This window comes from Cebidichthys violaceus, unplaced genomic scaffold (assembly GCF_023349555.1).
Source record: "Cebidichthys violaceus isolate CVI_PGR_0920_01 unplaced genomic scaffold, fCebVio1.0.p SCAF_6, whole genome shotgun sequence".
Classification (NCBI taxonomy): Eukaryota; Metazoa; Chordata; class Actinopteri; order Perciformes; family Stichaeidae; genus Cebidichthys; species Cebidichthys violaceus.
In genome coordinates, this window is record NW_027176816.1 from 18,017,507 (window position 1) to 18,029,591 (window position 12,085).

General features: G+C 43.1%; 1 protein-coding gene across 1 annotated transcript; it reads left to right on the forward strand.

Annotated features, from left to right (window-relative positions):
* The first annotated feature begins 2,131 nt into the window (after nucleotides 1-2,131).
* vwa1 (von Willebrand factor A domain containing 1) lies at nucleotides 2,132-11,551 on the forward strand. Its single transcript, XM_068733345.1, has 6 exons — nucleotides 2,132-2,512; nucleotides 5,614-6,171; nucleotides 7,651-7,965; nucleotides 8,603-8,878; nucleotides 9,172-9,447; nucleotides 10,582-11,551. Exons 1-6 carry the CDS (start codon nucleotides 2,428-2,430, stop codon nucleotides 10,608-10,610), a joined length of 1,539 nt encoding a protein of 512 aa, XP_068589446.1. The 5' UTR covers nucleotides 2,132-2,427; the 3' UTR covers nucleotides 10,611-11,551.
* The last annotated feature ends 534 nt before the right edge of the window (nucleotides 11,552-12,085 follow it).

The following is a 12,085-nucleotide window of genomic DNA, read 5'->3' on the forward strand; positions in this document are numbered from 1 at the left end:
ATACAGCAGGGTTCCAGATGAAACCCTTGGAATATAAAATGACTTTCAGAAGAACGGGGTACTCGGTGGAACCAGAAGGGTTTTCTGTACTACCTCTCCGAAGGACTTCTGGGTGGAACCTTTCAGACATGGCTCTAGGAATTTATGTTGGGTTCTAGGTTGAAACCTCTGAAAGGGCTCCATGTGGATCCCTTATAAAAGGTTCTTTCAGGAACCAAAAATGGTTCTATGAGGAAACGCCGCAGAACCCCTTGTGGTTCTAATTAGCACCTTTATTTCTACGAGCGAACAGCGGGTCCTGTGTGAGTCCATGCTGCCCACTCACTAACTGTCTACATGGAAATGTAACTTTATTTTAAAAGGCAGAGTGGTTGACCTCAGTGAACAGCCTGCATGCAAAGCTGCTGACCCTTTTTCCACTCCAGGACGCTGTGCTGTATAATTTCAAAGATGCTCTCCCATTGGTTTGAATACTGCAAGTATTTGTGGCCGCTCTCAGTGAACCAGAGGTTCCATATAATCTCGCGGATAGCATTCTGGACATTCTTGGTTGTCTTCACCAGACAAATACGGAGAAAATAAGTTAAGTTTAAAGGTAAACAGTACCGGCACTGACTGCAGACTAACTCAGTGTGTGCAAAAGATAGCAAGAGGGCATGTGGGCATTTCAGCAACGATATACATTTTACAGATGTATTAATTAATGCATGCTCTTATTACTCCCAAGAGCTAATACCTTCTGTGGTGTATATGACACATTCAAAATGTATCATAAAAACATGTAAAGTGAGCTTTTAGTGGCTTCCCCATTTATATCCCTGGTAATAAGGTAAGGGGAAGACTTAAATGTGACAGTGGCTCAGATCCAAGGTGTTGACGCCTGTATGGTGAACACAGCCCTATTTACTATTCTGAGTAACTGGGGAGACTGGAGACAGAAGGGAGGAGTGAGGTAGACTACACCAGAAAGTGAGATGTGTCAAGCCAGACAGTGGTAGCCAGAAGGAAGTCAAAGGAGCTTGAACCTTAAAATAAAGCCATCTTTTTGTCAGTAGCGGTTTGTCTTTTCCATTTTTAAGGACACTTCTATTATCTATAATAAACGGATATCATTCTTAGTATTGTGTGGTAACGCTGTGTCAACCGTCTAATCTGAGGTACCTTTACTTAACTGGGCTAATTCTATTTTATGATACTTTATTACATTTCTCATTTAAATATTGTATTTATTTACTTCTCTATATGTATCTGATAGCTAGAGTTACTTTGCAGATTATTTTTTTTGCGGTGAGGATGCACATGTACACTTAAATAGCTAAATCAACACACGATGCTGCCAGTGGTTTCAAACTACTCCACTGATCTACAGGCGGAGGTACAGTTAAGAAACGCAGCACCGTGCCAGGAAAGGCCAGGAAGTAAAAGGTTGTTAGCAAATGAACATGGATGTAAATAATGCAGGTTTGAAAAGGAAAAAACATGTTTTATCAGCTTTGCAAATGTTTTACAAAGAAGGAAATGCATTCAACGCTTTTGTTACACACAACATACACAATGCCTTTTGGTGACCAACAACTCTGCCTACAAGAAAACGCCACTAAAGGCCTTTAACATTTTTAATTTAGGAATTACTTATTTGAAAACTACTTGAAAACTTTTAACATAATATAACCTACTTAATATAAATAATTGTCATTGCTATATATTAAACCAGACAACACTTTATAAATCAGTTAAAGTCAATCATGATTATTAAATGCCATAGCATGTTTGGTTGGCTAATATAATACTCCATTCGGCGTTACGAATACTTTCTTTGTGAGAATACTTTTGCACTTTTATTTTAGTAAAATTTGATGCGTGGAATAAGCCTACTTGTGATTTTGTATGCCTTAAATGCTTTATTTCACATCAGGCAAAAGCTTTGGGTTGACCAAAAGTTCAGGTTTATAATTAAATCCCTCTGAGACAAAATCTATGACTGTATTTGACATTGTGTTGCTTTTTAACAAAATAAATTAGCCTAAAAGCGAACGAAAGTTTTATTTTGAAAGTTTTGCCCGGAAAGCTTGCATTTACTTCTCGCGTGCTTGATATTCGTTGTCCCGAGCGCGAGCGAGGCGCATTCGCCTTGACGGGGAGCGTCCGGACGCAGCGCGCACGGGACTGGAAGTTCACTGCTTAGTTGAAGTTTAACTTCCAGCGTCTCCAGTCACCGAGCGACCATGTTCACCGCGGGAGAGAGAGAAGAAGCGAAATAAAAACAAAAAAAGCCGGACTGGACGGGACTCAGTTATGCTCCTGAATAAGTAAAGTAATTCAGTGACTGGGAATGCGCTCCTCCGGGCTGTGGTGGATCTACGGTTGACTCAGGAACCCATTTGTGTCGTAATTTGCTTCGCGGGGAACTAACCCATAACTGTTGTGATGGAGAGCCGCATGCTGGCGACATGGGCGCTGTTGTGTGTGCTCCTGCGGCCGTCAGCTACGCAGAATACTGCACCTGAAGGAGGTAAGCCCCCCTCAGATAGATATGCACCCCTGTATTTTTTTCTGCTTTTATATATATACATATACATATATATATATATATATATATATATGTATATGTATATGTATACATATATATATATGTATATGTATATATATATATATATATATATTTATTGTATATATGTCTATATTTTTTTATTTATACATATATATATATATATATTTCTTTATTTTATTTGTATATATATATTTATATATATACATATTTATATTTATTGTATACATGTTTATATTGTTTCTTTATTTATTTATACACAAATAAAGAAATGTGTTTATTTCTTTTATTTATATTACATTACATTACATTACATTACATTACAGTCATTTAGCAGACGCTTTTATCCAAAGCGACTTACAATAAGTGCATCAACATAGGTAATCAAAAGAACTACTAGTCACCAGAAGTCATAAGTACATTTCCTTTTCCAAACAAGCATCTAAGAGCATGAAGCAGAGCATAACTCAGAGCCAAAGTACAGGGCAGAAACAAGAAAAACTGTTTATATATATATAGATATATATCTATATATCTATATATAGATATATAGATATATAGATATATCTATATATATATAGATATATATCTATATATATATATATATATATATATATATATATATATATATATATATATATATATTTGTATATAGATATATCTATATATATATATATATATATATATATATATATATACATTTATTTAATAAGAAGTGATTGGTGGTGCATGACCAGAGCTGACATTATATTTCCATGAGAAACTGATCAGGGTGGATCAGGGTGGGGTTGATATTACACCAGAGTTCTCAGCAAAGTGGCACGACTCCAGGTCTGGAATTGTCAGTTGACGAAATCCCACAGCCTGAGGCAGTGCTTCCCCAAAACAGAGGGGGGGGTACGGGACAGATGCCGATCAGCACAGCCTGGGGAAGGCTTCAGGTGCTCCCCATATATAACACACACACACACACACACACACACACACACACACACAAAAGGGGTTGAATTCCCAGATTATTGTTTGCTGATGACATCTCGTGGCTTCCAAGATAACGGCAAAGCAGTCTCCAGATCAAGTGAGAAATAGTTACATCTTAATCATTATGTCATCCATTAAAGTAACAATCTACTGAGAAAAGATAACTGAGCATGAGGATGACTGATCTGCAGTTTTAGATTCCCGCATCTTTGACTCAGGCCACTAAGATGTAATAGAATCTCTCTCTTCTTTCTCTCACACTGGTGTGGAGCTGAGACTGTCCTCGGTGGGTTTACAGGCTGGTTTTGATGCCAACAGACGCCTCTAATTGTCACCAGTTTAAGACACACACTGGCAGAAGATTCAAAACAAAACGTCATCAGCCGTTAACACCCATGCGGTAAGAACTCAGGACAGCGACTTGTCTTGAGAGGCTAAACGTGGCGACACCGCCGAGTCTGCTGCTGACAGCGGATCTCTGTCACCGCGTTAGCATAGTAGCCCGGTGAGTGAGTGGTCGCTTTGGCTATTTCCATTAATAGGATGACTGATGACACTCAACCCACATAGCTTATGGTAATTGGGCTTTTTATAAGCGCCAGCTTAGCTTTTATAAGACCTACCATCCCCACGACCCGCACAGAAAAAGAAGGATGTTTCCCAATGTACCAATGTGATCATGAGACATTTAAAGGGAATTAAGGATCAGGAATTGTATCTGACTGTCTGTCCTTCGTTGTCCTCATAGTCATGCTATACATCCCCGCGCATCTCAGCCCTCAAACTCTACATTGTTCAGGCTTGATCGTGAGACTCCCCAATATACTGTGATGTCCATGTGTTGCGGGGTCCCCGTTGTGTTTCAAGTCTTCTCTCTAGATAAACAGTGAAGCGGCTATCTCCAGACGCCGGCATGTGGTTTTATAGATAAAGACATACCTGCACACATAGGTAGAGGTGGGGGGCGGGGTGGTGGGCTCCAAAGTCCAAAAGATCTGAGGAATTCTTCCGGCTGATGGAGAGAAAGGCAGCGGGCGTGCACATCTGTGTGTGTGTGTGTGTGTGTGTGTGTGTGTGTGTGTGTGTGTACGGGCCTCGGTGTATTCTCAGCTTTTCAACGCCTCGGCCGTATCAACGCCTCGCCTCATGCGTTCCATTCAAATATTGGAGAAAAAAGAAAGAAAGAAGAGGCATCCAAAGGTGTCAAGGTGTGTTGAGTCGATGCAGTAATTGCAGTCTTATTAAATCACAGTAACCTCGGGGCGATGGAAGGTCGTGGGTCTCTCACGCGTTTTGTTGTGTTTCTCCCTTCAACCACTTTTTACAGCGGGCGTTTCTTCGCGGGCGGCTGCACAATCTGCAACTTAATATTGCTCTTTAGATTCGGCCTTCATCTGTCTGCCTCTCTCTCTCTCTCTCTCTCTCTCTCTCTCTCTCTCTCTCTCTCTGTATATGGCCATCCAACATTCCTCCTCGTCTCTCACATGGAACTGCCCCCCCCCCCCCATCTCAGCCTCACTCCTCTCCTTCTAACGCCTTTTATTTCCCCGTGTCCCACCTCTCTTCTCCCCACTCCCTCTACAGCTACTGCTGTCTTCCACTCTTGGCATCCACTTTTCACTTTGCTTCTGTTACGAAATATGGAAAATTGGGGGAGAGAGAGGAAAAAAAAAAAGAGAAAAGAGCCCACTTCCTGGCTCTGTGCTCGAATGCCTTTTATCAATCTCCAATCCTTCTGAAGTCATCATGCTGCTGGTTCCTGTTTGTTTGTGTTTTTTCTTATCCTCGCTGTCAGTACTCGCTTGCTGACTCTTTGCTGCTTTCATCTCGACAATATCCCCTATAAAAGTTGTTGTTCCAGGAAGCTGGACGCAGAAAGGGAGATTCCAAATGTGTGTGTGTGTGTGTGTGTGTTTGTGTCAGTGAACCAAGAGGGGACCTGTGGAAAATGTTGTGGGAGTAAAAAGGAATCATCGAGGGAGTTCCTCCTCCAGCATCAGAAGGCGGTCGGCCCTCGTATTCATTTTGATTGCCTGATTAACACATAAATAACTGCATTGATTTGAACTTTTCTTTCTCCACAGTGCTGAACTGCTGCGAGGGAGACGTCCTCTTCCTGCTGGACTCCTCGGGGAGCGTGTCGTCCTACGAGCACTCCCGCATGCTCGCCTTCCTGTCGGAGCTCCTCCTCCCCTTCTCGCTGGGGGAGGACCAGGTGAGGGTGGGCCTTCTGCAGGTGGGCACCCTGCCGCGCCTCGAGTTCGGATTCGACGCCCACGACGCCCAGAGCGGCCTCCAGGGGGCCCTGAGGAACGTCAAGCCTCTGAGGGGGGACACCAACACGGTGGAGGCGCTGAGGATGGCCAGGGAGAGGGCGCTGAGGCCCGGAGCGCCGGGCGGGGCCCGGGAGGGGCTCCCGAGAGTGTTGGTGTGGCTGACGGACGGGGTGAAGCCGGGCGATGTGATTGGGCCGATGGCCGAGCTGCTGGAGGAGGGCGTGGCGGTGCTGGTGGTCTCCACCGGGCACGGCAACTACCAGGTGTTGAGGCAGGTGGTGAGTCCGCCGGTGGAGAGCCACCTGTACTTTGTGGACATCGATGACATGAGCATCATCACAGAGGACCTGCGGGACGCCATCATCGGTGAGTGCGGAATGGGATAGCAGGGGGTGTTTGAGGTCTGAAGAGTGACACCAAAAATGATTGTTTAATAATAATCATTTGAATGAATTCATATTTCACAATTTTTTAAATGGAGTCAAAAAACAGATTCTTTAGATGTCACCGCGTTTGTTAAATTTCTGTAAATGAAAAAGACCTGTCTTTAAATTAAAGCAATAGAACCTATGGTAAAACAGGAGACAAGTCAACTGTGGGATGGAATATGATCGATAGCGTATCATAACACAATCCTCAAAAATTTCAAATGGAATTATTGTTGGAAAATGTGATGATTTGTGAAAATGTTCTCAATTCAGAATTGTTTCATTAAATTTACCGATTCATTAAAGCTGCACTAGGCAATATTTTTTTCACAATAAAAGCAATGAATCAACTGACCAAAATCACTCCCCCTATCTATCACATAGGTCACCATATTTACTGTCATTTTATTTGAGTATCCAAACGTCGGAATATGAGGTTTATGCCGTAACGTTATACAGTGCCCCTCCGTACGAACACAGGAAGCTTTAATGCTAACGGGTTTTTGGTTGTGTCCGAAATAAGTTAAGCGTAAAAGATTTTAATATTTAGTTTAACGACATAAAAAAAACGCCCTTTGGTGAATGTTGAAGCTTTCATGTGTCTTAAAAAAAAAGGAAGAAAAAGAATCCGATCGGCTTTTTGTCGAGTGAACCGGTGCGACGCTAACTTTTCCGATGTTGGTTTACGAAAACACGTTATCCTCCACGCACGCTCTGTGCTCTATGCATTTCGTAATCCACCACTCATTCACGGATCAAAAATATCTCTGTGCTCCTCCCTGATTCCGCACATGCTCCTGAAGACAGTGAGTCTAAATAGGAAGCCGGGACATTGAGAGCGTCCCTGTGCCTGTGTGTGAGTTACTGTAATGAGATAGGACGACCTATTATTGGATTAATGATTCAATTTCCCTCGCTGCATCCACCAACACTATGCCAGACATGACACATACATATATATATATATATATATATATATATACAGTATATATACAGTATATGTATATACTGTATATTTAGAGAGAGAGAAGAAAGTTCACAAGGGACATCTCAGCAATTACACAGTCTGTACTGTAGATGTAAGACATGATGCATAGTGTGAAAGAGGGCTTGTGCTCAACAAGCAGAAATGCACCAGTCCTTGCTTGGTGCCTTAGGGTCTGATCACATATCAATGCCTCTGTGGCGTTAGTTATTTTGTTGCAGGGCCTCACTGGGTTGGCTATTTCAAGTTGTCTTAATTCAAGCGCTACGAATGCAAACCTAAGTCTGGCTGTCGGCGTGGGTGGCTGTCTGAAAGCCATTTTTAGCACCGTCTCGTTGTCTTCCCTCGTCATGCCGTCCTTTTTTTTTTTTTTTTTTCTTTGTGCCAGAATTACGAGCGAACTTCATTCATGTTTTCCTCCTTCCCCTGCAGAGATCATCCGAGCCGAGCGCATCACCGTCCGCGACGTCGCCACCGACTCGGCCACGCTCCAGTGGCGACCGGTCCTGTCCGGTTTGACGGGCTACTACGAGATCCGCTACTCCGCAGCGGGAGGCGGCGGAGTAGGAGGCGGGACCAGTTCGAGCACCAGTGGTAGTCAGTACCAGAGGCTGACCCAGTCCGCAGAGTCCAGCACTGCCAGGCTAACGGGCCTGACTCCCGACACCACGTACACCGCCACGCTGACCCCGGAGTCCAACGACCAGGCGTTCAACACACTCTCCATCACCTTCAAAACAAAGCCAGGTCCAGTTCCATCCTGCTTTCACCTTGTGTCCCACAACTGTGCTCTGTCTGTACCATACTAACTGATTGGGTTGGCTGTTGTGCAAAAAGACAAAGATTCACTGGTTCCAACTTCTTGACTTGAAGCTTTTTTTTTTTTTAAATGTTTAAAAAAAAAAATGATTTCATTGTAAATTGAATATCTTGCGGTTTTGAACAGTTTGACAGACAATTCAAAGATGTCATCTTGCAGTTTTATGGCCATGATTCCCTATTATTTGACATTTTATGTAATTTCATGTTACTGCTTTAAAAAAAATCCCAATAATTTGGCTCTAATTTAAACCAAGTAAACATTATTTTATTACTCTCACAATGTTGGAAATTGTATTTTTCATACATGTTGAATTGTATGCTTGTCTGCAGACAAATTTCATTTTTTCAGCTGACCTGCTGTGTGCTGACTCGAAATGCTACTTATTAACTGGAATGAATTAATTTGAAGTGTGCCATCTTTATCTTCTTGTTTTATTTTATTATTATATTCTAGTTAGTATGAAATCATCAATCCAATTATCAATCAAGCTGAATTCAATTATCACGGGGAGGTTATTCTCCTCATATTGCCTCATACTGACTCACTGTGTCCCCCCCCCAGAGGTGCTGAGCCCCGCCGTGGTGACGATCTCTGAGTCGGGGCAAACCAGCGTCCGGGTGAGCTGGGGTCCCTCTCAGCCGGAGACGGTCACGAGTTACTACGTGGAGTACTCCGCCCTGCCCAGGGGCAAGCTCCACGCTGTCACCGTGGGCCGGACGCAGAACTCCACGCTCCTCAGGGACCTCCAACCAGACACCACGTACCTGGTCACGGTCAGCGCCCGGCACGCCTCGGGCACGGAGAGGGCCATGTCCGTCAAAGTGTGCACCCAGGAAGGTGAGCGAAGACGATGCAGCCGGACTCTAATCCCACGCAGCCCGGCCCTCTCTGTGTCTTAAATTTCAGATAATTACTAGCAGCTTCCATTCAGGTTTGACGACGCCAAGAGCAGTTGTGAGCAGCTAGAGGAGCTGGAGCCAATCAAACCGTCTCATGTTTCTCCAAGTTGAAAGCATTTCTGTTTTCCTTTATAGCTTCTTTTCCTTTTTTTTTAAGGCCTCTTCATTCATATCCTGTGCTCTAAAATGCCCTTCCTCTTAGAAATATACTCTGGTGGTCTTCATTTGCAGTGACTCCGGCCCTGGCAGACCTGCAGCTGACCACGGTGGGCAGCGACGCGGTGCAGGTCGACTGGAGGAGCAGCCCGGGCTCTCTGAGGGGCTACTGGCTCACCTGGGAGGGGCGGCAGAGCTCGGCCCCCAGCCAGCGCTCCTCCTTCTATTTGCCCCCCGAGTCCCTGTCGACGCGCCTCACACGCCTCCCCCCAGCTACCAGAGTGTGTGTGTCGCCCATTTACCGGACGGCGCGGGGGGAGGGGCTGTGTTGCAACGCACAGTTCAATTCAAGTGAGTGGTTTTCACGCCATGATGTGAAGTCTTAGACTTGGTCGGGTCCATATTTTGAAGGAATAGTGTGGGAAATTTACATGTTTGCTTTCTTTGAGAGAGTTTAGCGTTTAGAACGCAATTAGCCTAGCTTTGCATAAAAACTGAATAAACAGCTCACCTTTCTCCAATGACCACGTAACTCCATCTTAAACCACATATTTGCCGTTTTTACATTTCTGTGTCGGTACGGATTAAACTTCTTTTTTTAACTTTGGAGACAAAAGTTTAGCTGTTTCCGCTATTTAAGCAAAAAAAGTCTGACGTCTTGGAACATATGCTTCAGTTACTGATGAGAAGATTGATACCCCTCTCAACCTTAGTTGCCAAGCAACCAGCAGAGGCTCCAGGAAGTTACTGGAATCGTTTTTCTGGACACTTATCCCTCCTCAAACTTGTGATTTGTCGCTTTTGCACAAAGACTTTTGTACGGGTTAGTCAAACGAGTAACAGCGTGTTAATCAGAGAGCCTTTTGAGGCCCACTGTTTCCCTCTGTTTCCATCTTTTGTGCTAAGCTAAGTTAGCCGGCTGCTGGCGGTAGCTTTACATTAGCCATACAGACATAACACTGGTATCAGTCTCTTCCAACTCCTGACAAGAAAGCGAAATATCAAAAATATCAAACTTGGTTTAATTGTCCATTTGTTGTATATCTGTCTTTGAGATTTCTGCCTGTACCCCAGTATAATGGAGGTACATGGCGCGGTGTTTGTGGTGCTCAACCACAACATTCATTTACAGAATCAGTGTCCTGGTTAAAGTGGATAAATCACAGAAAACTGTTGTTTTTTTAATTGTAGCTTCTTTCTACCAGAGTAGAAATCCCTAAAATGACATTTTTTAAACGTATTTCTTCATTGCTGTGAGCAGCACAATGACATTACATTCAGCTGTCATTTCATCGGTGTGGACGTAGAACTCATAGACACACGTCATCAATATGTTGTTTTTTTGTACTTGGAGTGAACAGCCCCTCTAAACAGAAACATGTTTATGTCGGACTGAATAAATAGCTCCAGATTAGTTCCATTTGGCTGAGTGAAGAACATATATAACACTTTGACTTTTGCCCCCCCCCCCCCTCTTCCCTTTAGATGCATTACCATACGGCTACCATTCATAGCACCCCCTTCTGCTGCAAGTGCTCCCTACCAAACATGGAGGCACGATGAAGGCAAGAAGAATGCTGACTTTTCTTCCATAATTCTTTTCCGTTGCCTCTCCCCTCTGTGGATGTCGTCCAGGAGAGCCGTGTGGTTTGGCTCGCTGAGCGCTCATGTGGTAGCCATAGACACTTGAGAGTGGTCCGGGACAATGTGGCCACATGTTTGACTGCTACACTGTGCAACACAGAGGACTGTTTGCTTTTCCTTTTTCCTTTTTCTCGTCTCATCTGGTTTACACCTGTAGTAAATGTATGTATGTGTTACAGATTAGAGTTGCAAGAATAAGATGAAGGTTTTTTTTTTTTTTCAGAGCAGGGCGTGCTGGGAATGTTGGATATTTTTACGTGGCTTGTTCCGGAGAAGGGCTTTGCACCATGTGTGGGCCTCATGCCCAAATCCTGCTAAACACACAGAGAACATCTGATTTACATTTATAATGAATGCTTATGAGTTGTACTGAAATGACTTCTCTTTCAGTACATGCTTGACACTAGTGTGAGCGGCGAGGGAACGTCAACGCGAGGTCCCTAATAACAGGGTCTTCAGGACTGCTTTGAACAGAGCGCGCACACAAGATGCTGGGTTTGACACAAATGCGCGTAACTGACTAGTTTCTCTCCATGCACACGGATCCATTGTTCATATTTATTAATCAAGAATCATGTAAGTATGATAATTAAAGGCGCACAGTATTTACAGACATGCCGTTTACATATTTAGACTGTTACCTTCTTTTTAAGCGAGTCTCTGCTGCCCCCTACTGAAAGCATCCTAACAGGCTCCCAGCTGATCTTTTACTGGTATTCTCTCAGAGCAAATGTATTGTTTGATGTCGGTTGACCACTATTGAAATTTAACATATGTAATAGAAAAAATGCAATAAAGTCCTTTAATAATGTTGTTTGTACTAAGTGTATTTAAAAAAAAAAGTATTATTATAGTACAATGTAGCATAGTGGACAGAGGATAAGGACTAACTCCACTGATTTTACTGAGTTTATGAGTCATGAGGTGTACTCAGCCAGTGGGTCTAATTAAAGACTTTGGGAAGCGTAGGATCCAGCATTTGGGGAGTTTGACTCATTCTAGGGACTAAAATTCTGGATATTTTGGCCTCTGCTGCTTTGACTGAGGCCATTGTTTTGTCTCCTGCAAGTCCCCCAACTATTTGCAAATGCAATACTTAATCAATAAAGCCCCCCTTTAAATCACTTAATAATAAAACTGTACCTCACAGGGACTACATTTATCAAGAAAAGTAACATTCATAATAACACTATGGAACTATAGTGTTGGTCTTAATAATTTCTTCCACATCTTGGGAAATACAACAATTCCAAACTAGCTCAGGGTACCCAGATATTAGTCGAATCTATATTATGTATGTATCAGAGCATATATCTTTTTTGAAAAGTTTTTGTAAAACTAAACA